The 27,500-nt window shown below is 45.6% G+C and overlaps 4 protein-coding genes across 5 annotated transcripts in view; 2 read left to right on the top strand and 2 right to left on the bottom strand.

The window, feature by feature from the left end:
• slc7a7 (solute carrier family 7 member 7) overlaps positions 1 to 7,328 on the top strand; it is a 28,319-nt gene extending 20,991 nt beyond the window's left edge. The window contains exons 6-10 of the mRNA XM_062515876.1: positions 278 to 381; positions 1,502 to 1,598; positions 3,351 to 3,500; positions 5,442 to 5,625; positions 6,063 to 7,328. Of these exons, the coding sequence (XP_062371860.1) occupies positions 278 to 381; positions 1,502 to 1,598; positions 3,351 to 3,500; positions 5,442 to 5,625; positions 6,063 to 6,136 (609 nt within the window). The 3' untranslated portion in view covers positions 6,137 to 7,328. The remainder of the gene's footprint in view (positions 1 to 277; positions 382 to 1,501; positions 1,599 to 3,350; positions 3,501 to 5,441; positions 5,626 to 6,062) is intronic.
• A 65-nt stretch (positions 7,329 to 7,393) lies between these two features.
• oxa1l (OXA1L mitochondrial inner membrane protein) lies at positions 7,394 to 16,303 on the bottom strand. 2 transcript variants are annotated; one of them, XM_062515877.1, is made up of 11 exons: positions 16,159 to 16,303; positions 15,630 to 15,764; positions 15,302 to 15,340; positions 14,926 to 15,187; positions 14,251 to 14,394; positions 12,956 to 13,041; positions 12,324 to 12,488; positions 10,981 to 11,085; positions 9,958 to 10,120; positions 8,550 to 8,630; positions 7,394 to 7,754 (listed from the first exon to the last, which is right to left on the bottom strand). In XM_062515877.1, the coding sequence occupies exons 1-11, from the start codon at positions 16,267 to 16,269 to the stop codon at positions 7,621 to 7,623; spliced, it is 1,425 nt and encodes a 474-aa protein (XP_062371861.1). In that variant the 5' UTR covers positions 16,270 to 16,303; the 3' UTR covers positions 7,394 to 7,620. The 2 variants fall into 2 exon arrangements, with proteins under 2 accessions (XP_062371861.1, XP_062371862.1); XM_062515878.1 differs by lacking the exon at positions 15,302 to 15,340.
• A 216-nt stretch (positions 16,304 to 16,519) lies between these two features.
• mettl3 (methyltransferase like 3) lies at positions 16,520 to 23,247 on the top strand. Its single transcript, XM_062515875.1, has 11 exons — positions 16,520 to 16,794; positions 17,209 to 17,396; positions 17,641 to 18,159; positions 18,608 to 18,783; positions 19,042 to 19,255; positions 20,491 to 20,678; positions 21,208 to 21,246; positions 21,563 to 21,671; positions 22,193 to 22,258; positions 22,771 to 22,883; positions 22,995 to 23,247. The coding sequence occupies exons 1-11, from the start codon at positions 16,695 to 16,697 to the stop codon at positions 23,104 to 23,106; spliced, it is 1,824 nt and encodes a 607-aa protein (XP_062371859.1). The 5' UTR covers positions 16,520 to 16,694; the 3' UTR covers positions 23,107 to 23,247.
• Positions 23,248 to 23,414: 167 nt separating this feature from the next.
• LOC134059458 (uncharacterized protein C17orf114-like) overlaps positions 23,415 to 27,500 on the bottom strand; it is a 7,103-nt gene continuing 3,017 nt past the window's right edge. Inside the window, exons 2-3 of the mRNA XM_062515874.1 lie at positions 25,562 to 25,661; positions 23,415 to 24,771 (exon numbers count right to left, since the gene is read on the bottom strand). Of these exons, the coding sequence (XP_062371858.1) occupies positions 24,605 to 24,771; positions 25,562 to 25,646 (252 nt within the window). The 5' untranslated portion in view covers positions 25,647 to 25,661 and the 3' untranslated portion in view covers positions 23,415 to 24,604. The remainder of the gene's footprint in view (positions 24,772 to 25,561; positions 25,662 to 27,500) is intronic.

The raw sequence follows: 27,500 nt of genomic DNA, 5'->3' as shown, positions 1-27,500 counted from the left end.
ATCTGTCGTCTCACCTTTGACCTTTCGGGTCTCTGACATATGGTGTATTTGCTAACATAAGTCATTTATTCCTCATATTGAAAGCTCTGTACTCGAAACACGTTATCCCATTTTAATAAAAAGCCTTTTTATCTTAATACAAAGCAATGCGCCTTCTACTTTTTGGTAAGGTGTACACTTTTTTATGAATTCAGAAATTAGTCGTAAAGTCAAACCAACTCTTCCAATGTGTTTTACGGCACTTAACGAGTTGTGTTACGGGGTGTGTGTTTCGCAGACGTTTGCGGATCGCGTGTTTGGGGTCATGAACTGGACCATCCCTCTTGCCGTAGCCCTGTCCTGTTTCGGGGGACTCAACGCCTCCATCCTCGCCGCCTCCAGGTAAGCATCGTCACACCTCAGAATCACACACCTGTAACAGGCGGCCTACACCAGGCACATACTGTAACTGTACATTTTGAGCATATTCTTCATTACATTACATTACATTACATTTGGCTGATGCTTTTTTTTTTTTTTATAAATATTTTTTATTGATTTTCACTTTTTGACAACACAAAAAGGGATAACTACTACAAATCCCCTACACAAGGAAATAATTAGAGACAATCAATAACAACAACAACAAAAAAACACACACCATAAACATAACCCTCAACAACTGGCTGATGCTTTTTAACCAAAGCGACTTACAACACGGTAAAAAAAAAAAAAAAAAAACATTTTTAGGCTTTTAAGAGCAATTTTAACAACAACTTTACAACAATAAACAAAAACTTCACTATCAAGTCTGGTGTAGCCAGTTCTGTTGATGATGGTGGAAGCTAATTGCTGCAGCATGTGCTCCATAAGCGTCAGGCTAACGGGTCAGGTGCGTCCCTGGTGTTACCTGCCTGTAAGAGATGCTTTAACGTGACAAAGGTATGGTACTGTGGTCCTACGGTATGGTCCTAATTTGAATGATGGCATAGTGCTTTAACGTGACAAAGGTATGGTCCTATGGTATGGTCCTAATTTAAATGATGGCAAAGTTCTTTAACATGACAAAGGTATGGTCCTAATTTAAATGATGGCAAAGTGCTTTAACATGGTAAAGGTCTTGTGGTCCTACGGTATGGTCCTAATTTAAATGATGGCAAAGTGCTTTAACGTGACAAAGGTATGGTCCTATGGTCCTAAGGTATGGTCCTAATTTAAATGATGGCAAAGTACAAATTCTATAGTCTAACAGGAGCTAATTTAATCTACATTTGTTTCTAATTTGATGAATATGCAGATGTTGATGACTCACTCCCAAATGCCACATGACAGCTGGAGTTTATGCAGGGGACATGTTGCCTAACTTTGCACTTAATCACTGAAAATAGGGCTGTGTGTTTGTGTCCCTGTGTACAGTATGTTATGCATGGTATTAATGCATTTTGCATTGCATTGCATGTGTGTGTGTATGTGTGTTTGTGTGTGTGTGTGTGTGTGTGTGTGTGTGTGTGTGGTCCTGTAGGTTGTTCTTCGTGGGCTCCAGGGAGGGCCACTTGCCAGACTACCTGTGCATGATTCACGTCCATCGATACACCCCCATCCCAGCTCTCCTCTTCAACGTCAGTCACCTCATTCAACCATACAGTCTGTGTGTGTGTGTCTGTGTGTGTGTGTCTGTGTGTGTGTGTGTGTGTGTGTGTGTGTGTGTGTGTGTGTGTGTGTGTGTGTGTTTCATGCAAAAGTGTTCATGCGCTCTCATTCTTCAGCATGTGTGTGTGTGTGTGTGTGTGTGTGTGTGTGTGTCTCATGCAAGTGTTCATGCGCTCTCATTCTTCAGCATGTGTGTGTGTGTGTGTGTGTGTGTGTGTTTCATGCAATAGTGTTCATGCAATTTCATCCCATTCATCAGTTTGAGTGTTTTTGATTGAGATTAGTTTTGGTTATTGATTAGTATTGGATGTGCGCGATTTCATTCACGCTGTTAGACAGCCTGGGATCCATGGACTTAATTTTCACCTCAGCCAGGGAACCAATAGCAGAACAGCAAGAGAGATGACGACATGTATGCATCACACTGATGTTTGTATTTCGGTTTAGAACCAAACCAGCTTTTGTTCAAATCTACACACCTACCACTTCTGAAAAATGTAAGGTTCGTTTATCAGATGTTATTTTGAAGTAGCCTATTAAAACGCTCTACATATGTCAGCTGGTATAGTCTGTTTGAAACTACTGGCACAGATGCATGTCATAGACATTTGTGGCGCCCAGTGAGTGGCTTTGGGCATTCGTAAACCATGCCTCAGATACAAGAAAATAAATGTTTGGTTATAGTAAAAAAGTTTGTGCACATCCCAGGGCAAGGTGCAGATCAAGAGTAAATCATAAAAAATTGAAAAAAGTTTGCACACTTGAAATCCTTCTTTTTCGTTTTATTTTCTTTTCCTTAGCACAGAATGATGTTTCGACCGTGTGGTCTTCTTCAGATCAGAAGATCTGAAGAAATGTCATTCTGTGCTAAAGAAAAGAAAATAAAACAACAAAGAAGGATTTCAAGTGTGTGAACTTTTTTCAATTTTTTAATAAATGTTTGGTTCCCAGACCACATCTCTTTGTTAGCCAGTTAGCGTTAGCCAGGCTAGGGTTAGAGCATTTAATTATATTTATTTTTTCAATATTCCATGCAAGATTTTCCACTCCTGTAATTAACTTTCATATCACAATGTCAGTCCATTGTTACATATGCAGATTAATTTCCCATGAATTAGCTTGTATTCAATTCACTGGTGCCACACAGTGGTTGACTATCTGCCGTAATCTACAGCGCTTTGTAAACAGGCGCCCCCTACTGTTCACTTTGAGTTTTCATGCTATCAGGCTGTGACTGCAGCAGTTATATTGAGAGGCCTCAGTAGTCATCTCAAAAGTGCTGATCTTTATCAGCGTCTCTGTGTTCCTATGGCCTAAGCTAAATCAGAAGCATATAGGTACAGTAGGTTAGTTAGTGTGTGTGTGTGTGTGTGTGTGTGTGTGTGTGTGTGTGTGTGTGTGTGCAGGGCGCCATGGTGTTAGTGTATCTGTGTGTGCAGGACATCTTCAGGCTGATCAACGACTACAGCTAATGTGTGTGTGTGTGTGTGTGTGTGTGTGTGTGCAGGGCGCCATGGCGTTGGTGTATCTGTGTGTGTAGGACATCTTCAGGCTGATTAACCACTACAGCTAATGTGTGTGTGTGTGTGTGTGTGTGTGTGTGTGTGTGTGTGCAGGGTGCCATGGTGTTAGTGTATCTGTGTGTGCAGGACATCTTTAGGCTGATCAACTACTACAGCTAATGTGTGTGTGTGTGTGTGTGTGTGTGTGTGTGTGTGCAGGGCGCCATGGCGTTGGTGTATCTCTGTGTGGAGGACATCTTCAGGCTGATCAACTACTACAGCTTCAGCTACTGGTTCTTCGTGGGCCTGTCCATCCTGGGGCAGCTCTACCTGCGCTGGAAGCAGCCGGACCGACCGCGACCGCTCAAGGTAATCAATCACAACAATCACCATCAGGCTGGCCCCAGCCGTGGCGCGACTGGCTGGGGCACCTGCACTGCACACCAGCGACCCGGGTTCGATTCCCGCCCCGTGGTCCTTTCCGGATCCCACCCCAGTTCTCTCTCCCTCTCGCTTCCTGTCATACTCTCTACTGTCCTGTCCAATTAAAGGCATAAAGCCCCCAAAAAATAATCTAAAAAAAAAAATCACCATCAGGTTGGGAGCAACAGGGAGCTAGAAGGCAGGGCACTGTTGCACTCTTGATGAAAGCATTTTTAAACAGGTGCATTAAAACCAAAAGATATCAGAAAAAGGCAGGGAGGGTTCGCACTCTGAAAAAATAGTAGACACAGTCTTTGCTATAGAAGATTTTAACTGAGGGTGAGCAAATGTTTCAGCAACAGGGAGCTACAAATGAATATAGTTTGCAGGCAAGCATTAGTGACTTGAATTTTATTTTTTAATCACATACAAACATATTCATAAGATTTTGGAATAACAATGAAAGCGCCAATTGATAGTAACAAGTAATAACTTAATAGCCTGGTAAACCAAACTCATTCACAAACGGAATAGAGTCTGGTCACTCACGATTGGGAAAATTTCCAAGATCGATAGAAACGCTAGTGAACTATGGTGTTCCAGACAAGCATCTCCCTGAAAGGAGATCTAGGTGGGCGTGGCCAGGCTAATAACGTACAGTATAATGGGGGTCATCCCTATGTACCCTCGGGTCCTATGTTCCCTGTTTTCCCCCAAAAGGGTCCTATGTTCCCTGGTCACATGGGAAACATAGGACCCTATTTTTTTTAAAAAGAAGGGTCCTATGTTCCCTGTTTTCCCCCAAAAGGGTCCTATGTTCCCCGGTCACATGGGAAACATAGGACCCTATTTTTAAAAAACATAAGGGTCCTATGTTCCCTGTTTTCCCCCAAAAGGGTCCTATGTTCCCCGGTCACATGGGAAACATAGGACCCTATTTTTTTTTAAAAAGAAGGGTCCTATGTTCCCTGTTTTCCCCCAAAAGGGTCCTATGTTCCCCGGTCACATGGGAAACATAGGACCCTATTTTTTTTAAAAAGAAGGGTCCTATGTTCCCTGGTGCCATACAAAGAGGGGAACATAGGACCCGGCGAACATAGGTACGCTCCCACGTAATGCTAATTATCAATGATATCAGCAGCAATTATCATAGATAGATAGATAGATAGATAGATAGATAGATAGATACTTTATTGATCCCCAAGGGAAAATTCAAGGTCCCAGCTGCTTAAGACACCACACACAACGTACACTACAGTATAGACAGGATGATACAAAGGAAATCAACAAATCAACATGACTAAAGAGCAGTAAAAAAACGAAATGCTAAAGACTAAAGATAAAGATGTGCTTGAGTGTAATGAGGATTGGTACTGTGATCCAGTATGAGGTGTGTGTCAGTTGGTAGTGCAAATAAGTAGCCTGACGAGCCAGACCCACATCAAGATGTAGGGTCTGGACACTCACCGTAGACAGGGCTCAATCGGAGGGGTGGGATAAACAGTTGTCTTTCAAATTCCCTCCTCGCAATAGGATAACGCTAAACGAATCATCTTCTTGTTTTCAAGTAGCAGGATGCGTAACCTTCCCTCTCCACGCAATAGGATAACGCTAAACGAATCATCTTCTTGTTTTCAAATAAAAGGATGCGTTACCGTCGCAACTTCTGGTCGCATGTCAGTCACCATTATGTTAAGCCCTGTGATTGGATCGCTGGTGCTGGGGGTTCTCAGCTCCCTGGCTCAATGGATCGTGCCTAGACTGCCCCGCCAGCCAAATTTCATTTGCTGCCGCTAGGGGCGTCTAGATTTCTAGGCTAGTGCAACAGTGCAAGGTTAATAACAATGGAAGTGATCTGATGTTGTTCTTGTTGTGCCCCTGGTCCAGCTGAGCCTGATCTTCCCCATCATCTTCTGCATGTGCACCGTCTTCCTGGTGGTCGTGCCCCTCTACAGTGACACCGTCAACTCCCTGATTGGCATCGGCATAGCCCTATCAGGAGTGCCCGTCTACTTCCTCTGCTGCTATACTCCCGCCCACAAGCGGCCACTGTGGCTGCGCAAGGCTATCGGTACGAATCTGATCCATCTATTTATCAATCAGGGATATTTGATGCACTTACATTTATCTTCATTTCTGTATGCAATGTTTTTTGTTTTGTTTTGTTTGTGAAAAGCAGATGTACTTACTGGCTTATGGTCATATATGAATCTCAGTTGGAAAGCAAATAATCATTTTATTTCTCTTTTGGTCTCTTCCCTTCTCACATGCCCTTTCCTTCCCCAACACACACACACACACACACACACACACACACACACACACACACACACACACACACACACACACACACACACACACACACACACACACACACACACACACACACACACACACACACACACACACACACACACACACACACACACACACACACACACACACACACACACACACACACACACACACACACACACACTTGTGTACGTCCCCTCTTCTCCTCCATAGCTTCCTCAGGTCTTCTGATTCAGAAGGTGTGCTACTCCGTCCTGACGGAGATGGACGAGCCAAAGGCGGACTGAGACGTGAGACTCAGCGCACCTGCGCCGGACCGTAGGAGCATTCCTCCGAACCTCTCAGACTGGAACGCCATTGGACAACCACCGTACTACACTCCACTCACGGCCGATTAGGAACTTCCATACTTGTTCGGCCGTGCAACACTCCACACTAACATCCAATCACAAACTCTTTTGCTTCACGGCCATGCGACATTCCACTTGCACAACCAATCACAAAACTCTTTTGGGACGGTGGCCAAGCCGCACTACAGCCAAAAGGACACCTGACCGGTGCAGCATGGTGCATCATGGGACCATCACCATAGAGATACTTCCTGATTCAGTGTATACCATAGAAAGGCATTCTGTATTTAATTATTTTTTTAGAGCTAACTATAGACAATAATGGGAATGAAAATCAAATGACATTGAAATGATGATATTGATGGATACGGTATTTGGACCAATAGTAGTATGTATAGCACTAGTATGAATACCTGTAGATATGAGGTATGAAGGAAAACAAATGTGGGCATTGCTGAATATAATAAACCAAAACAGTTGTACAATTTACATTATTGAAGTTTCAATAATGTAAAACTTGCTGCTGCAACAAACTATTATTTTTTTTATATTGTCTATTAATCTGTTGGTTGTTTCTCGATTAATCAATTAGCTGTTTGATTGATAAAATGTTGAACAAATGTCTGCAGTATTTCCCAAAGCCCATATCAATGTCCTCAGATGCCCAAAGTTATGTAGATTACGGTCATAGAGGATTTAGTAAAGATAAAGATAAAAGATGAAGATTAGTAAAGATAAAAGCAATATATAAAGAAGCTGCAGAGAATTTTCAGATATTGTCCTTAAAAAAAAATCACACAAACCATATAACCAGTCACCAAAATAGTTGGTTATTAATGTAATAGTTGTCAATTAATCGATGAATCAATGCTTTGTTTCAGCCCTATTATAGCCACATAAAAAAGAAACCTCTAATGATAAACTGAGGTTTAATGTGAATGTGCCTTTGGCCAGAGCACAAGTTTGCTTTCTAAGTCTTGTCTGGCCACATCTCACAACCCTTTGTCACTTCAAGTGAACACTTTCTCTGTGTACATTTTAAGTTGCTATGTATGGTGTCTAAGTAAAGATATTTGTACCATTATGTATATAGAGGTCTGTCAAGTGTTACTTCAACAAGAGGTAAATCACTAAACATTCTTTGCCTGGCATGTCATGAAGCGTGTTTTTACATGAACCACCAGTTCAATAGAGTCGGGGCATCCGATGTTCTTTATTGATAATAATACCGGTACAACATGCCCCTCTATCCCTCCCCAACACATCCTTTAATCACACTTTGTCCAAATAAATATATACACAGTGGAGGAGGTATTCCACCAGCCTGTCGCCCCTATTATCCAATCACATCCTTCCAAGCTTACGTGTAAGCCTCCAGTCAACCAATCATTTCCAGACCCAAACTATGACCCTCCCTCCCTTCAGCCTATGGTTTCCTCCCAGGGACGCTTCTTCCCAGGCTTGCTACCGGCGGCGGCCGTCTTCGTCGAGGTGGAGGTTGAGGCAGGCGCCGTCTGCTGCAAAGGATTGTGCTTGAACGTCTGTCTCAGTGGTCCTGTGGAAGAGGAGGATCATGGGAACATGAGTTTAATCGCCCACAGAAACCAAACTGGTGCCAAATTAGTAACTGCTATGATTGATTAGTGAAGATTTTCTGTATGTCCAGGTGCAAGAGTATGATCTTCAGAGTCATCTTCAGCAGAGATATGCAGGTGTGTGGAAGAGGAGGATCATGGGAACATGAGTTTTTAATCGCCCACAGACACCATTATCTCTCTAGCGCTAACTTCTCCGTCTGGATACTGATGCCAAATTAGTAACTGCTATGATTGATTAGAGAAGATATTCTGATGTCCAGGTGCAAGACTAAGAGTTATCTTCAGCTGTGTGTGTGTGTGTCACCTTTAGCAGTGATGTCCAGCTGTGTGTCACCTTTAGAAGCAGTGTCAAAGTGTGTGTGTGTGTGTGTGTGTGTTTCACCTTTAGCGGCGATGTCCAGGTGTGTGAATGTGTGCGTCACCTTTCACAGTAGTGTCAAGGTATACGGCTGTTTTGGTGCATGTGTGAGAGCGTCACCTTTAGTAGTGATGTCCAGGTGTGCGTGAATGTGTGTGTGTCACCTTTAGAAGCTGTGTTGAGGTGTGTGTGTGTAGGTGTTTCACCTTTCGCCGTGATGTCCAAATGTGTTGAGATGTGTGTGTGTGTGTGTGTCTGTGTAGGTGTTCCATCTTTAGTGGCGATGTCTAAGTGTGTTGAGGTGTGTGTGTGTGTAGGTGCTCCACCTTTAGCAGCGATGTCCAGGTGTGTTGAGGTGTGTGTGTGTGTGTGTATGTGTGTGTAGGTGTTCCACCTTTAGCGGCAATGTCCAGGTGTCCCTTTATCCTGTTCTCCCTCTCCTCCAGCTGCTTAGCAAGCTGAGCGTTCTTCCAGCCTGGGACAAACATGAGAGAACACACACCGAGGGTCAACTCAAAGGCAAACACACACACACACACCCTGGGTCAGTTCAAGAGTGAACACACACCTGAGGTCAGCTCAAGAGTGAACACACACACACACACACACACACACACACACACACACACACACACACACACACACACACACACACACACACACACACACACACACACACACACACACACACACACACACACACACACACACACACACACACACACACACACACACACACACACACACACACACACACACACACACACACACACACACGGCAAACTCAAGAGCGAACACACACACCTGAGATCAACTCAAGAGTGAACAAAAACACACCTGAGATCAACTCAGGAGCGAACACACACACACACTAGAGACAAGCTCAAGAGTGAACACACACACCTGCGGTCAGCTCAAGAGAATACACCACACACAGTGGTGCATTGAACACAACATTGTTAGTGCAAGTGTTATGAGAAGGCCATCACTGGCTTTCTTTTCTAAATGTATTCAGAGTCAGATAAAACAAATTATATAGGCTTCCAAGAAGCTCTGGACGCCCTGCCAAGGACGCCGTGGGAAGCTTTGGATGCTTTGGCCGCTCTGACATAGTAGCATTCTATGTTCGTTGCTGGTCGTTTGGTCGCTGAACGGCGTCATAGCTCAATACCATAAAGTTGAGCCATTTTCAACTTTCTCAAATAATGAAATAGCCCTGTACAAGTCATAACACAGGAGCGCAACACTGCCCACAAGAGGATGACTCGACAGCACTCTCTAGTGGTCAAGTTCAGCACTGCATTCAATATTCACAACAGACACACTGCCCCAGTGCCCCACTAAAAACAGATGACTGGGCACTGGGCAGCCAATCCCCTCATAAGCATACTCTAAGATCTCAGCCAATCAGATGTTTTGATACAGCCCAGGTAATCCCATTTCATCTCTCCTCACTCTACTTAACCACGCGCTGTAAAACAGCCCAGCCCACTCTACTCTCAGCCAATCACGTGCTGTGATACAGCCCAGCCCACTCTACTCTCAGCCAACCACGTGCTGTGATACAGCCCAGCCCACTCTACTCTCAGCCAATCACGTGTTGCGATACAGCCCAGCCCACTCTACTCTACTCTCAGCCAACCATGTGCTGTAAAACAGCCAAGCCCACTCTACTCTCAGCCAACCACATGCAGTGATGCCGCCCAGCCCACTCTACTCTCAGCCAACCACGTGCTGTGACGTCCCTCACACACCTACACGCGCGCACATGCACACACACACACACACACACACACACACACCTTTCTTGACGCTGTCGATGAAGCCCTCCTGAGGGGGCATGGCAGAGGGCGGGTGGATGATCCTCTCGGGGATGCGGAGCTTCTGCCGCACCGCCGGGATCCTCAGCAGTGCCACCTGGCCCAGCGAGAACAGGTTGGACGTCATCCAGTACGTGAACACCGCCTGCGGGGGGAGCCAGAGAGCAAGGAAGGGTTGGTGAACTGCACTTACAGGACATCGCATCTCTCATATCGCTCTATCCTACATTCCTCCATCCTCCTATCATTCCTTCCTCGTTTCCTTCACTAAGTTATTTAGAAGGAAGGGTTAGAACCGGAGGGAGGAAGGAAGGGAGGGAGGATAGACAAAAGGATGAATGAGAAGAGACAAATGGGCAAGAAGAAAGAGAGAGGAGAAGAGGATGAGAGGATGAGAGGATGGGAGGATGGGAGAGAAGGCAGAGAGGAGAAGAGGAGTAAAGGATGAGAGGATGGGAGAGAAATCAGAGAGGAGTAAAGGATGAAAGGATGGGAGAGAAAGCAGAGAGGAGAAGAGTAAAGGATGAAAGGATGGGAGAGAAAGCAGAGGAGAGGAGTAAAGGATGAAAGGATGGGACAGAAAGCAGAGAGGAGAGGAGGAGAGGAGTAAAGGATGAGAGGATGGGAGAGACAGCAGAGAGGAGAAGAGGAGAGGAGTAAAGGATGAGAGGATGGGAGAGATTGCAGAGAGGAGAAGAGGAGAGGAGTAAAGGATGAGAGGATGGGAGAGATTGCAGAGAGGAGAAGAGGAGAGGAGTAAAGGATGAGAGGATGGGAGAGATTGCAGAGAGGAGAAGAGGATGGGAGGCTGCAGATAGGAGAGAAAGATGCCAAGTTGAGACAAAATAAGCTAAAGAGAGAGAAGAGGAGAGGAGAGGAGAGGAGGGGAGGACAGGGGGAGAGGAGAAGAAGAGAAGAGGAGAGAAGAGGAGAGGAGAGGGTTGATCAGAATAGGGAGAAGACAGGAGATGATGTCAGGAGGAGAGGGGAAGTGAGGTCACCTACCGTGGGGAAGTTGATGGTGAGTGGCAGGATGACGAATGGCATGATTCTCAGTACCGTCTTCATGGCCTTGAGATTGGGGTTGTCCACACCAGACTCAGCCCCTAGCTATGGAGAGAGAGAGAGAGAGAGAGAGAGAGAGAGAGAGAGAGAGAGAGAGAGAGAGAGAGAGAGAGCGAGAGAGAGAGAGAGAGGGGGGGGAGAAAGAAAGAAAGACAGAAATTAATTCTTTCATTCTATGATGTCTGTTTTGTTTTGTTTTGATGTATTGTTTCTTAGGCAGCAGCAATTACGCAGAGTCACCACTAGGTTGGTGCAGCTGCTTCTAACAAGCAGACCAAACATATAAAAGGGGTTATTGGGGTATATAGAACCATGTAGGCTTCAAAGAACCTTTAGGGGTTCCTTCCATTAATCCCTCAAAATGGTTTAAAGAACCATTTAGGGGTGTCATATGTGACCTTCCACGGCGAAATCATTCACAATGTCCAAATTTTCAAAATCAAAGTTATTACGTTTTCAGGAAGGGGCATAATCAACCTTCAAAACGATACCTATATCTAATGAATTGAACGTCATATTACTGAAATATAAACATTCAAAGGAGTTGAGTTCATCCTGTCATGCCAATAGAAAAACGGAGAAATCTGCCTCTGAAGTTAACCGTCGGCTCAACACTCACGAACGCTTTGTAAGGTTGCCGCTATTACAAGATTTACGGTACTTGTATCAACGACACAGCACACGGATGACTTGGTGGTTGTCAATGAGTGCAATTACCGTAAATATTGGAATAGAGCGGCGAAAACGAGACGCCTCTAACTTCCTGCTTCCTCTAACTTTCTCACCTCAACAAACTCACGTTTTTAGACTACAAAAGGTCAGTTTTTCGGCGAAATGTATTCACGGCCGTACAGTGTAGACCTCCCACTGTTTCAAAACACTTACAAAAAAAATTCCACGATTTTAGCACAAGTGACATAAATGGCCATTTTTCTCAGAAACGCCTGTTGCGACAAGCGACTGGTTTTGCCGTGGAACGACACATATATGAAGCATGCAATAGAACCAGGTTTGGTCCTATATATCACCTTATTTTTCTAAGAGTGTACTCACATCAAAACAAAACTTACTCAGAGAGTTCCCTGTCTAGAATGAAAATGGCCGGGTTTCCCAGATTCGTTAAGAAGCTCTTCAGTGCTAAGAACTTCTTAGGAGCACTCTAAGAACGTTCTAAGAATGCTCCTACGAAGTTCTTAGCACTTAAGAGCTTCTTAACGAATCTGGGAAACCCGGCCGATAAATGTTAAGCCTAAATGCCGTCACCTTAACGGCCAGAGCCTCACCTCCATGATGACACACATGGTGCCCGTGACGGCTAGCGGAAGGATGTAGTAGGGGTCGGACATGGTGAGGTCGGTGAACCACAACGCCCCGCCCGTCGTCAGGCTGGGAACGGGGAGGTAGGACATCTTCCGCAGTGCGATGAAGAAGGACACAAACACGGGCATCTAGGAGACCAATTCAAACACAGAGTCGCTATGGTTGGTTACCGCACTACAATATGGCCGCAAAGTACGCACAAATGCTTGCCGGGGCACTATATGTCGCTCATTGTTAATGAGGGGGATTCTGGTAACACTGATTTGTAAATTCATCAAAAAGTCTGAAAGATGGCCATGCAATACATTTGGTGTCCACCCTTTACTTCTGTTTGGGGTGTTATTATTGAGTGGAGGCCAAGACTACACCTGGGCCGAGTTTCCCCAAATTGTTAAGAAGCTCTTAAGTGCTAAGAACTTCTTAGGAGCGTTGTAAGAATGTTCTAAGAACGCTCCTAAGAAGTTCTTAGGACTTAAGAGCTTCTTAACGATTTTGGGAAACCCGGCCCTGGACATGCAAATAAATCAGGAAGACTTATAGAGTGTGTGTATGTGTGTGTGTGTGTGTGTGTGTGGGTCTTGAACACTTTTCTAACCTGTACTAGAGGCACCAGGAATCCCCTGAGGGGATTGACATCATTCTTCTTCTGGAAGAGCATCAGGTCAGAGTACGCCTTTGCAACTGCAATGCAATTGCATGACAACAATACAAACATCCATCAATTAGTCAATCAATCACACTCCCACAGCACAATGTGAGAGTATGACTTAATAACGACTATGCAATTATAAGAGAGGGAAAAAAAATCAGATTTTTTTAATTACATAGACTCATATACTGCACAAGACTCCAATATAACAGTGTCAGATATCCACCTACATTTCTACATTAAAACTACGATTAAGGTACCATAATTTCCCGACTATTAGCCGCGGCTTATACATTGATTTTGCAAAATTTCTTCAGCTATGAGGTTAATACATACAGTATGGTGTTAATATGGTTTTGTTTCTTTTAACTGTCCTGCGGCTTATACACAATGTGGCTTATATGCGGGAAATTACTGTATAACAGTCGTGACAAACAACCTGAAGTGAAGTATGGCGTTTATCTGAGCAGTCGAACTTCAGTTCAAGAAGAAAGTAGGTGGCTACGCTCAAACTAAGACAATTCTCCCACTCTGCGGCCATCTTGGTAGCCCACTCTGGGCAGTTATCGGGCCGCTATTTTCCTATTCAAGAGAATGGGGAGGCACAGAGAAGGCTCGATGGTGTTTTGAGCCCCCAACGTCGTCTTCCAGGCAGCGCTGCCACTGTTGATTTAAAGGCACTTAATCCTACCCCTAACCCTAATCTTAACCCATGCCTAATCCTAGCGCCTACCAGGCAGCGCTGCCTTGAAGACAACGTTGGGGGCTCAAAACACCAAAAAACACAGAGAAGGGGCGGGATTACGGCCGGGATACGTGTAGAGATTACTGCCACATTGGTGTTAGGCACTAACCCCCGTGCATTTCTATGGAACAATCTTTGAGTGCTGTGCCTCCTCATTAGTAGCCTGGGTGTTCCCATGCTGCCTTACGTGCGATTTGATTCACGCTGCTAAGGCAGCCTGGAAACTACCGCCCTAATTTTTGTCTCAGATAGGGGACCAATCACAGAACAGGGGAGAAAGCAAGACAATGATGAGATATGCACAAACACATTTGATAGACATCCATAGCGCCCAATAAACGGATCTGGGCATTTTTTTTTCAAATACGAGAAGAAAGTTTGGTTCCCAGACCACGTCTCAGTGGTGGCGCTAGCCAGGCTACCTCATTAGAACAACTCTGACTGAACTGAACGATAAAGTGGAGTTTAAGTTGGCAAAGAAGAAGACGGTGCTTACAGTCAAACTTGTTTCCGCTCTGCTTGGCCTCGTTCATGCGCTCAGTGAGTTTGGTCATGTCTGGCATGACGTTGTTGAGCTTGGCGGCCTCTCTCTGGCCCTTGACGATGACGGGGAACACAGCACAGCGGGCGATCACCGTGCCTAAGGGTGGAAGACAACACAAGGACGAGACACAGGGCTTAAAGCTACATTTCTGTGTCTGCGGCAATCATAAACTTTTGTTTATAAAAGTCGTTGTATACAATTATGTTTCTTCAGACAGCCAGGTCCAGTGTCTGAGCCACGCATTCAACCGCTTACATCATATGGAGCATCTCATTCATCATCCATTCAAATCTGCCACTTCACACCAAAACACGGTTAGCGGTAACACAGTACATGACCGAAGAAACAAAGCATTCAATACAGTATTTAGCCCTTGGTACAGATGCCACCATTACTTACATCTTAATTACATAAACCCACAGATAAAAACAGACTTTGGAGGGTGCCGCTCAACCTCTCTCCTCGATCCTCCAGGCTTGTTCCCACTGATCTATAATTAACACTGGATAGACTCTCCCATTGTTGCCGCCCCATCATTCTTTATCTTTATTATCAGCTAATACACAGGAAATGACTGTACATGCTGCACAGCTAAGCACCAGCTGGCTACCGTTCCACGACTCTCACCTACAACGATGGCTCCCCACCAGGGCAGGCCCAGGTCCATGTGCATGAACTCCAGCAGATTCTGGACCACTCCCACCGGCGTGTAGCTGCCCAATCCTAGCTCTGCCAGTCGGACTTCAGCTCCGGCCCCCTGCAGAACGTCCGCGACCGTCGGGGCAACCTCGGCCAGCTGCTCAGTGATTGGCTGGGCGATGACAGGGGATGGGTCAACAACTGCCGCAGCTGCGGCGTCTGGGATGGCGGCCGGAACATCAGCTGGTGTCTGAGAGGTAGAAACGCAGATGTTTTGTTAAATAAACACTACTGGCGTAGAGGGCTGAGCTACTGACTACAGGTAATAACAAAGGCTAAATAGATAGAAGTATGCAATAATTACATTCGGGATAGATACTGTTTGCACTGGTTCAACAGGAGTCTGGAAATGACAAGATGAAACACTTAAACAACTTTCAACTTGACTAATATTTAGCAGATTCTTTCATCCAAACCAAAACAGTTGATGCTGTGCCACTAACTTACGCCTTCAAATGTAAAAACTTTAACTAATATTCTCTAATTTGCCAATTCAAGCTACATACCATTGCACACTTATCTGTTAGAGAAAACATACACATATTACAGCATGAATCAATGGAATGGAAAATGGATCCAGGCTCATCCTCAGGAACAGACATGGTACAGTACCTGGGGAGTTAACCTCATACCTGTGTGCTGTTGTGTCTGACTGACAGCGAGCTAACCAATAGCAGTTGTCCATTCCTGTGTTGCCCAAGGATCGCTTTGACCAGAGGATTCCTGCTCCCTCTATTGGTGTGTAGATGAGAGGTTTGTATCGAATTCTGTGAACAAGATACATTAATTAACTAGGTGATGCAACGCTGGCAGTGCTAAACAAAGACATTAACTACAATGGTCTAACGTTGTCTGCCTGACACGCACATGAACTCTTAGCTGTCGGCTAGCAGCTAAAACGCGACCAGGATTAGGGCAAAAGAAATGCATATTTTAACATTCTTTAGTTGACCATCACACACGTACACATGGACATCTTCTTTAGAGGGAGCAACATTTCCATGCTACCAAAGTTAACTTAGCTGGTTATAAGTAGCTGGCTAGTTAGCCCCGGTGTCAAAGTCATAGCTGAGCAATGTGCTAAGCCACATTCACACAGCAACAAGAATGATTGCCCCAAACAAATTAAATCACCGCTATAAAGCTAACGACTGAACATACCTCGCCCCGTGTCGCTAGGAGAGGAAAGGTGGCAATGCCGCCGATGTGTGTCTGTCTAAAGAAACATGTTGTCAGACAACTCTGTGCCACCTTTCCCCTGACCGCTGCCATGTTGCAAAACACATATTACACAGACGTGAGTACGGATAGTCTGTATGGTCAAACAGTACGAAGACGCGTTTTGAACTACAATTGAACTTCGGTTCGTTCAGTTAATTCGTTCACCATTTTAATTGAATACATTGTCCTTACAATTGAAATCTTCAGAAAAGTGTATGGAATTGGCATGGCAAAATATCCCTTTACAATTTATTTTTTAAAGTAAGAAATGTCAAAGTAGCCTGACGTGACTTTTATTATGACAGGCATTTGTGCGTTTCTTGACTCGGAAGTGTATCTTCGTCGCTCAAAGATTTCCCTCTGAAACTACCTTACTTGTCTATTGAAACTACTGAAGGCAGAGGACGACAGTTTCGTTATCTTGTTTTGTCTCTGAAATTCTTTTGTACAAATAACTGAGCGGTGTGGTGCCAACCATGTCGGATACATGGAGCAACATCCAGGCGCATAAGAAGCAGCTGGACTCTCTTCGAGAGCGATTGCAAAGGAGACGGAAGGATCCAACTCAGCTCGCAGGTAAAGTAGTGAGCACTGCAACCAACCTGCACCTGTGACCACTTGCACTTCATGTCATTTTTTTCCCTTTAAGGTCGATCATTGTCATTGATCTTAAAGACCTAACTGAACTAACTGGTTTAATGTTGTAGGTCAATCAAGGAAAGGCTCAAACTGTAACAGCAATCATGCGTGTGCTTGATAACAAAGGAGAGAAGTCCCATCAAGCTGTCAGTGGATTGTTATTTAAATGCATTATGTGTATCTAGTGAGGCCACATTTAAAATCTAACCTTAAATCTAACTTCGCGCTAGAAACCTTTACGTAGCCGTGTGTCTACCATGACCATTGGGTTTTTAAAGTCCCTTTGGGAAAACAATAAATGGTCAGCCTTTACATCTCATGATTATTTGTGTCGTGATGTCTAATATTCAGATTCAGTGGGTACTGATGCGACGGCGGCTCGGAGCGACAGTCCGGGACCAACCGCCCCATGCACCTCAAAGGCCGAGGATGAGGAGCGGCCTCCGGACCCCGAGCTAGAGCAGAAGCTGCTGGGTTACCTCTCCGAGCTGTCCTCGCTACCGGTGGACTCTCTCGCCATTACCGATTATCTTAGCACGGTAAGTAGGCCATATAGAAGGTGTGATGCACATAATTCGATTTCTTAGAGAAATAAAAACAAAGAACTTTGTGTAGGCTAACTGAGTGTTTTCCTTATAATGCAGTTTATCATACATTGAATACAATGACTGAAGTCTCCTAATAATTAAAGTTGAAGATTACATAATCAAACCAAATGAAGACTAAACTATTTGTTGTGGCCACCATTGCACTTACACCTCTCCTCCTCGTCTCCCCTCATAGCCCGAGTCACCAGTATCCCATGGCAACATCCAGAGTCTCCTCCTCAAATTCTCTGCCCAGGAGCTCATCGAGGTACATCAGGGCTTCACCGCCCTCGATATCCTCAACCGACAGAGGAGCCAGGCTGGCACCTCCTCTTCCTCCTCCTCCTCCACCGCCGCCTCCTCTTCCTCCTCTTCCTCCGCCTCCACCTCCTCCTCAACCCCCTCCACCATCGTCTCGTCTGTGGACTATACCAAGTTGTGCGCCATGCGGGGGGCGTTGTCTCAGAAGACGGCCACCAAGAGGAAAGGGGACGACATCGCCCCGCCCAAGCGCCCGCCTGGCCCCGCCCCTTCCTCGCAGACGCCGGCGGTGGTGACAGCCCATGTGCCCGGGCCGTCTGATTGGAAGGCGGGGGGCGGAGGGGGCGGGCCGGAGAAGAAGAGCAGGACCAGCAAAGGTCCGGCGTCTCACCTGGACATGGAGATCGAGAGCCTGCTCAGCCAGCAGTCCACCAAGGAGCAGCAGAGCAAGAAGGTACTGCAGAGCACGGAACATAGAGCTTGGAATAGGAATTAGCAATGTGGAGAGTTCCACCAGTTCCTTACGTCTTCATCCAGAATCCTTCAGTCATATTAAAGCCCAATTCACACTAAAGATTCCCAAAGCGACGAGACCAAGATGCAGCGGTGTGACGGGACGTGTGAAGTGTTGCACATAGTTTTTTTGTACCCAAGTAGCCTATTAGCTCGAAGTTGTTTCCTTCTGTTGTTTGTTTCCACAAGACATGCCTTAGGAGCTCACTCATGTGTCCATTTCTGCAGTTGAAAGGGTCTATATCAGACATCAGAATAGTGGTCAATCTGACCATGTCACATGTCCATTGGCATTGTGAAGCTTCAGGTCTGATTGCTTTCTGTTTCATTATGTTTCTTATCTTTAATGACCTGTAAAATGTGTGTGTGTGTGTGTGTGTGTTATACAGGTGAGCAGGGAGATCCTGGAGTTGCTCAACACCAGCTCGGCGAAGGAGCAGTCCATCGTTGAGAAGTTCCGCTCCCGCGGGCGGGCTCAGGTGCAGGAGTTCTGCGACCACGGAACCAAAGAAGAGTGCACGCGGTCCGGAGACACACCGCATCCCTGCACCAAGCTGCACTTTAGGTCAGCACACACACACACACACACACACACACACACACACACACACACACACACACACACACACACACACACATCAAGCTGCAGTTTAGGTCTACACACACACACACACGCACACCAAGCTGCACTTTAGGTCAACACACACACACACACACACACCAAGCTGCACTTTAGGTCAGCACACACCAAGCAGTTCAGCTCTGCTCTACTCTACTCATTTCTTCGGCGAGTTGACTTGTGTTGCTTGGTCTTTGCTCTCAGGCGCATCATCAACAAACACACGGACGAGAGCCTGGGCGACTGCTCCTTCCTGAACACCTGCTTCCACATGGACACGTGCAAGTACGTGCACTACGAGATCGACTGCCCGCCAGAGATGGACACGGGGGCCCTGGGCCCGCAGACCGCCGGGGCAGAGCTGGGGCTGCACGAGGGGGACGAGGAGAGCGACGTGGGCAAGCTCTTCCCCTCACAGGTGAGACGAGCAGGGCAGCAAGCTCTTCCCCTCACAGGTGAGATGAGCTGGGCGGGAGATCTTCCCCTCACAGGTGAGACGAGCTGGGCAGCAAGCTCTTCCCCTCACAGGTGAGATGAGCAGGGCAGCAAGCTCTTACCCTCACAGGTGAGACGAGCAGGGCAGCAAGCTCTTTCCCTCACAGGTGAGACGAGCAGGGCAGCAAGCTCTTACCCTCACAGGTGAGATGAGCAGGGCAGCAAGCTCTTACCCTCACAGGTGAGATGAGCAGGGCACCAAGCTCTTCCCGTCACAGGTGAGATGAGCAGGGCACCAAGCTCTTCCCCTCACAGGTGAGATGAGCTGGGCGGGAGATCTTCCCCTCACAGGTGAGATGAGCTGGGCGGGAGATCTTCCCCTCACAGGTGAGATGAGCAGGGCGGGAGATCACGTTTCCGTTATAGTCTGGCAAGCTCTTCCTCTCACAGGTGAGACGAGCAGGCCGGCAAGCTCTTCCCCTCGCAGGTAAGACGAGCAGGGGACAGGGCACATGATTATGGTAGAGTATGTTAGGGATAGGTAACGGCATGGATGTGGTTTTAGGATAGACAGCGCACATGGTTATGTTATGGTATACTACTGTAGGTATAGTTATGGATGTGAGATGAACAGGGCGGGAGATCACGTTTCTGTTAGTCTGGCAAGGTGCGCATGTGTGTGTGTGTGTGTGTGTGTGCGTAGTATATATGACTGTAATTACAGGTTTATAAATATACATATTTTTAAGGAATGATTTCACTGTAGCAACAACACGGTATTATAACATGACCGCTTACCAGAATTAGAAAGTAGAACCGCTTTCACGCCTGTTTAGCCAAGTCCAAACGGTCCTACTCTGGTACTGTGTGGATCTTAGGAATCCTGTGGATGCTGACGCTGATGCTGTTGCTGTTCAGCTATTCCATTGCCCACCTCCCTGTTTTCTAGTCATATTTCTATTAACAGTGTCTCGCTCTCTTGCCACTCTCTCTCTCTCTTTTTCTCTCACACTATCGCTCTCGCCTCTCTCTCTCTCTCTCACTCACTCACTCGCTTTCTCTCTCTCTCTCTCACTCTCATTCTCCCACTCTCTCACTATTCTCTCTCTGTCTCTCATTCATTCATTCACTCTCCCTCTCTCTCTCTGTCTCTTATTTACTCACTCTCTTCCTTCCTTTCTTTCTTTCTCCCTTTCTTTCTCTCCCTCCCTCCCTCAGTGGATCTGCTGTGACATCCGCTACCTGGACGTGTCCATCTTGGGCAAGTTCGCCGTGGTGATGGCCGACCCCCCATGGGACATCCACATGGAGCTACCGTACGGAACCCTGACCGACGACGAGATGAGGAAGCTCAACATTCCCGCCCTCCAGGACGACGGATTTCTCTTCCTGTGGGTCACGGGCAGGTACGAGCTCCGACGGCAGCTAGGAGAGCCACAAAAGACAACTAGCTGTTGTTAAAGGAACAGTATGTAGCGTTTTGGCCAAAACTGGTACTGTAATCACGAGTGGTGTATCCCCCCTCCCCACTGAGTCGAAGTTGGCAACCCAGATGCCGAAACACAACTGACGTCATGATTAGTAGATACAGTAGGTGTAAACATCAACATCAGTTGAGGGCTGCAACTTTGCTTTTTAAATGCCAATATCCTGGCCGGACTACTGTTGTCAGTGATATACGTATTTGAAATGAGCATGATTTCTTGATGTCTAGTGACATCAGGGCCATTTTATGATTAATTGAAATACGTTTACGGTTCCTTTAAGCTGCAGGAGACGTTTATGGAGTGGAGTATCGACATGTTGTTTTAAATGAGAATATCGTCTCACAAAAGTGACAGTACAGTGGACAGTAGATGATGTGAAGAATTCAGAGCCCTGGACTGACCAATAGAAATGTCTGTGTGTGTCTGTGTGTGTGTGTTTATATTGCAGAGCCATGGAGTTGGGCAGAGAGTGCCTCAGTCTATGGGGGTGAGTGATGTAGTATTTACTTTGCAATTTTAAAATAAAAATAAATTACTGAAACTTTATATGAGTCTATATTATGTATATGAACATAATTGATATACTGATAATATATAATATAATATAATATAATATGAACTATTATATTTGTGTGCTTTGTATTTCAATGAAAAGAATGCAATACAGTTTCAAAAGAAGAGTTTGAATGTAGGGGAACGTCACATGATTATTGGAACTTTTTTTATGTTTAAGTTGTAAGGTAGTTCAAAGATGATCGCATGCATCATAGAATTGATGGGCTGTGAATCTGTTGGTCTTGCAGCTATGAGCGAGTCGATGAGATCATCTGGGTGAAGACCAATCAGCTGCAGAGAATCATTCGCACAGGGAGGACCGGGCACTGGCTCAACCACGGCAAAGAGCACTGTCTGGTCAGTCCAGCTCTCGCTCTCTCTCTCTCTCTCTCTTCTCTCACTCACACACCCACACACACACACACACACACACACACTCATTCACTCGCTCTCTCTCCCCCTTTCTTACTGTCCCTCTTTCTGTTTATACACACACACACACACACACACACACTGTATGTCCACATGGATCTGCCAATAGATGGGTGTACTGTTCTGTGTCTGAAGGTTGGCTTCTGTCTGTGAGCTTATGGGCTGATGGATGTGCCTGTCTGTCTACTACTTATCTGTCTGTGTCTGTAGGTGAGTGTAGGTCTATCTGTCAGTATGTGCCTGTCTGTCTGTGTCTGTAGGTGAGTGTATATCTGTCTGTACTGTATGTGCCTGTCTGTCTGTCTGTCTATCTATGAGCTGATGGATCTACCTGTCTGTCGGTCTATCTGTCTCTTGGCTGATGAGTGTACCTGTCTGCCTGTCTGTCTGTCTGTGAGCTGATGGATGTACCTGTCTGTCTGTTTCTTATCTGTCTGTGTCTGTAGGTGGGTGTCAAAGGAAACCCTCAGGGATTCAACCGGGGATTAGACTGTGATGTCATCGTGGCAGAGGTTAGAATCTGTTCTTACCACTGAGATATATTTAACATGACCACAACATCATACACACACACACACACACACACACACGCATGCAAACACGCACACACACACACACGCATGCATACACACACACACACGCATGCATACACACACACACACACACACACACACACACACACACACACACACACACACACACACACACACACACATACATAGTATACACATAGAGCGCTATGAGCTGATAAGTCCCTGTCTCGCTCTCTCTCACAGATGACAGTCAAACACTTTCACTTACACACACACACACACACACACACACACACACACATAGAGCACTGAGCTGATAAGTCCTTGTCTGGCTCGCTCTCACAGGTGACTGTCTAATACTTTCACTTACCCACACACATGCACACACACACACACACACACACACACACACATATACACACACACACACACACACACACACAGTGTGAGCTGATTAACCCTTGTCTGTCTCTGTTTCTGTCTGCTCCCAGGTGCGCTCCACCAGTCACAAACCTGATGAGATCTACGGGATGATCGAGCGGCTTTCGCCAGGAACCAGGAAAATCGAGCTCTTCGGACGACCTCACAACGTACAGCCCAACTGGTAAGGCCTTTATGTGTGTGGGTGTTGCGTCATTTCGTTTGTATTTGGATACTGTGTGTGTGTGTGTGTGCACGCTTTTTCAACTCCTCTTTGTCTGTGACATCACTGCAGGGTAACCCTTGGCAACCAGCTGGATGGTATTCATTTACTTGACCCGGATGTCGTGGCTCGATTCAAGAAGCGCTATCCCGACGGAGTCATCTCCAAGCCTCAAAACATGTAGCGGTCGATCTCTGTGACCTTTCGACAAACTATGACCTTTTCACCTTTGCTGAAGACGCCAGATTAGTTTTCCTGGAAGAACAGGGAAAAATACCTTTTTTTGTACTGATTTCTGAATTTGTAATAAAACTGTTAAAAAAAATATCACTCTCGTCAGCAGTGTTGTGGTGGTTGACCTGGTGCTATTTTGTTGTTGCCAGGCAACTGCTTTATTTCAGACTTCTGGACATAAACAGCTTCCCTCCCATTTAATTTAATGTTACATTTTAATTGCTTATGCATGGGAACACACCAACACAAGCCATAAGGTCATGATTTCAAGACATTTTATTTTGAGTTCTGAACATCAAGAAAAATAGAAAACATGAAAAATATCACATGAAAAATATACCTCTCTTGGACGCTTAAAAAACCCATTTAATTGAAAATGCGACTCTTTGTCATCTCTAATCAGATTGCATCACATACAAAACATATTCCTGTTTGTCTGTTCACCAGAGCCACATTGTGTTTACTTTCAAAATCGGTCTGGGTGTATCGGATCGCGGGTGGAGAAAATGCCTTGATGGGAGGTTTCCCTGCTAACTACCCAGACCTGCAGGAGAGAACCTCCGACATGCGGAGGTTACAGATTTCATAAAAGCGTAAAAAATATTAACATTTGTGCAATACCTCTGTGTCAGTAGTACACAGCTATGTGGCTCAAACGCTTGTTAAAAAAATAATTAAGCACTTGCTTTTCACCTTGGACATTTAAAAATAGACACTTCCCCAAACGCACGGCTGAATCTGGATTAGATCTGGTTTCTAGATTCAAACTGAATCTGGATTAGATCTGGTGTCTAGATTCAAACTGAGTTTGGTTTAGATCTACTCCACACTCCACACCCATATAGGCTCTCTCCCTGTTTTCAGTAACATTACAGCCTTGTAAGCAGATCTGCTGAACACCACGCTCGCTCTCATGCCTACTTACATGTACAAACACACAGCCACACACACACACACACACACACACAGGTATTCATACGGATATGTGTAAGAAAAATAATAACAACTGTTCAGGCTGAGAGTAATGCACTTGGCGGTAATGACTTCGTAAACATACTCAAGGTCACTCAACTTATGTCTTGTCATCAGGTTATATTTGTGTTCTTCTCTGCTCCCTGACTCCAACGACAGCTGGGGGAACCATAGCAACCAGAGGTGTGGGTGTTCCGTTGGTTATCAGTCGGGGCGTCGCTGATGGCGTGAGCAAGATGGAGTCTGTTTTCATCTCGACATGGTCCGTCCAGACTTTACTAAAAATGACCGACTTTTCGCCACACCCTCCACACTTCTCTCCTGTCCTGTCCTGTCCTCTTCTCTTCCCAGCATGCTGTTGTCAGAAAGGTGAAAGGTCATGTCCTCTGCTTCAGATGAGTTTAGCAGAGAGTTAAGGTGATGGTAATGGCAGTGGTGCAGCCAACACACACACACACACACACATGTGTGTGTTCTCAGTAGGTAGCGTCCACCGCGTTAATGTTGCTGTCCATCTGGTGTCGGAAGGAGAGGCGGGCCTTGTGGGAGAAGTAGATCTGTGAGCAGCCAGGGCTGTAGCTGTCACTCTCACTGCCCCAGGAGGCCGAGGAGGACAGACGAGGCTTCAGCTCCTCACTGGACACTGCAGGGAGACGGGACAGGACAGGACAGACGGGTTGATTAATCTGATTGATTGATTGATTGATTGATTGATTGGGAATGGAGCTAAAGTAGCTAAACTTTAAAGACTGCATTAGGCTATATTAGTTCCTCTCTGAAAGCTACAGACACACAGGAGAAGGGACTGGGTTGGACGGGGTTTTTTTTTACAAAGGAAATGTAATATGTTAGTAATGTTGCTGAGATGGCATAAAGTGATTCAATGAGTGGAGATTTGAAATTATTCAGATAAACGTTAGGCAATATTAAATGGGTAAGATCTTTAAGAGTTACATTTCAGGCCTGTTCCTCCTAAGAGATCAAACAACTTTTCCAAGTTGGCCCGCTGAAGATCAAATGCAATCCATCAACCAAAGAATGAGCTTAAAGCTGTGTGCGTAACCGCTTGACAGTTTGACCTACTTGTTGAAACTAACACTTGTCATGATGAATCCGCGGGTGACGGGCATTTACAATAACATTTTTAATGGAGCCAAATGACAAGTTATGACACGCATCGTAGTTGGGTGTGGTGAAGCAGCGTCAACGTCGCTGCGCAATCTTCAGGCTAAATAACAACATCTGCCAAGTATGCATAAATTACTTTACTTGAACAGATCTTTGACATGTTCTCATGACAGAGAGATTACATTAATTAGAGCTGATTTTCTTGCTCTGTTACTTCTATTACGGCATGTCTAGGCTACTTACAGTGATTAAAAAAAAAAAAAAAAAACCTTCATAATAATAAGAATGAAGTGCAGTGCTCCTACCTGACTCTGGGGGGCACTGCCGTCCCTTGCATCGCTCCTTGCAGCGTTTGTAAAACGGGAAACACTGGAGGACTTTCACACCCATGACTTCTGGAGAACACTGGAGGGAGAGATAGATGCAGGTTAGTGAGAAATGCCCTTATCATATAATTTCACATTAAACACAGAAATGGCACTTTTTGGTTTTCACAGACTTAATTGGTTGGTCTGTTGTGGGCAGACGCGCCAGGACGCGTCGTGTGTTAATCTCGGCCACCACAAATTGGCAGACAGAAAAGCTCTGTATAGACAGTAGGCTACAGCTTAATCCCATAAGTGTACGTCAATGGCGACTAGCGGTTAGCGATCTGATAAATCCTTCAATGGAATTAAACCTCTAAGGTCGTGAAACAGACACAGACAGGGTCATTTAGCCTTCTCCGAGCGATGAGATATGCGCTTGGCCTATTATTATTCATAACCAGGTGGCACAGCTGATGCCCATGGTGTTGAAATCTAGGCCTGATGCGTTTACAAATTTGAGACCAATTGACAGCTCTGTAGTGTGTGAATTGACGTCATTAAAGTGCTGTCCCGTGCGTTGAGAAGATGAACAAGCTCTTAAGCAAGTTTGGACAAGGCACCAGCAGTCACTCAATGGTCTGTCTATTGTTTTTGGTGTGCACTTACATATGATATTTGGTGACATCTGTACATCTTTTTATTTCAGAATTAGGCAGTGATTCGACAATCCACAAACTCCAATTTTACATGCCCTTAACCCCCATCTGTATTTTGCTATCTCTCTATAACTCTCTCTCTCTCTCTCTCTCTCTCTCTACACACACACTCACACAGTTGCTCAAACACACTGGAGGTGTTGACAAGTGCTGTTGTCACAGAACCCATGACGGCATACTGTTGTCCCAGGCAACAGAGACGTGCAGGCCGAAACGTTTCGAAGCGACTGACCTCCCCAGCAATCACCCCTACTTTCTCTCCCTCTCTCTCTCTCTCTCTCTCTCTCTCGTTCTCTCTCTTCACATCTATGAAGTCATCTCACACTCTCTGCACAAATGTCTCACACATCTTAACACATTCATCTCACAAACCACTGAGTTTGGATCATTAGAGTGCGAAATAGGGGAAAAAAGGAGAAAGTTGGTGTGTGTGTGTGTGTGAGAGAGAGAGAGAGAGAGAGAGAGTGAGAGGGAGAGGGAGAGGGAGAGAGTAAGAGAAAGTGGGAGAAGAGAGAGTGGGAGAGAGAGAGAGCGGGGGAGAGAGAAAGAGAGAGAGAGAGATCTTATAGCATTCTTTTCTCGCTAGAGCACAGTGTGCTAAAGCAAAGTTGCAATAAATACCTTGTGTATTAATATTCCCAATGAAATAAGCATGAGCACATGTACGCACACACAGCACACACACACACTCTCTCTCTCTCTCTCTCTCTCTCTCTCTCTCTCTCTCTCTCTCTCTCTCTCTCTCTCTCTGTCTAATACGCACACACACACACTGAGACAGACACACACACACACACACACACACACACACACACACACACACAACTCAAAGGTTTCTTTTTGCCCCCAGTCTCCCACTGAGGTTACTTTCAATGCAACAAGCCAAGCTACTGCCCATGAGAAAACAGGGGCCAGGAAAGAGAGAGAGAGAGAGAGGGGGGGAGGAGGAGGAGGAACGTGTAGAGCGTGAGAGATCCGGAGACCGAAGTGCGGAAAAAGCAAAAGAAAGAGTAAAGAAAGAAAGAAAGAAAAAGAGAGCAGGGCATTGTAAGAGTAACAGAGAGTTTAGGGGAGAAGAGAGAGGGAGAGAGAAGGGGTGGACAGAGAAAGCAGTAAAGAGGGGGATAGAGAGCATGAGTGGAGAAAAGATGGACAGAGAGAGGGAGAGGGAAGTAGGGAGTGCAGATATGTAACTGGAGAAAGAGAGAGAGGAAGGAGAG

This window comes from Sardina pilchardus, chromosome 16 (genome assembly GCF_963854185.1).
Source record: "Sardina pilchardus chromosome 16, fSarPil1.1, whole genome shotgun sequence".
NCBI classification, from domain to species: domain Eukaryota; kingdom Metazoa; phylum Chordata; class Actinopteri; order Clupeiformes; family Clupeidae; genus Sardina; species Sardina pilchardus.
This window is presented reverse-complemented; position numbering and strand designations above follow the sequence as displayed.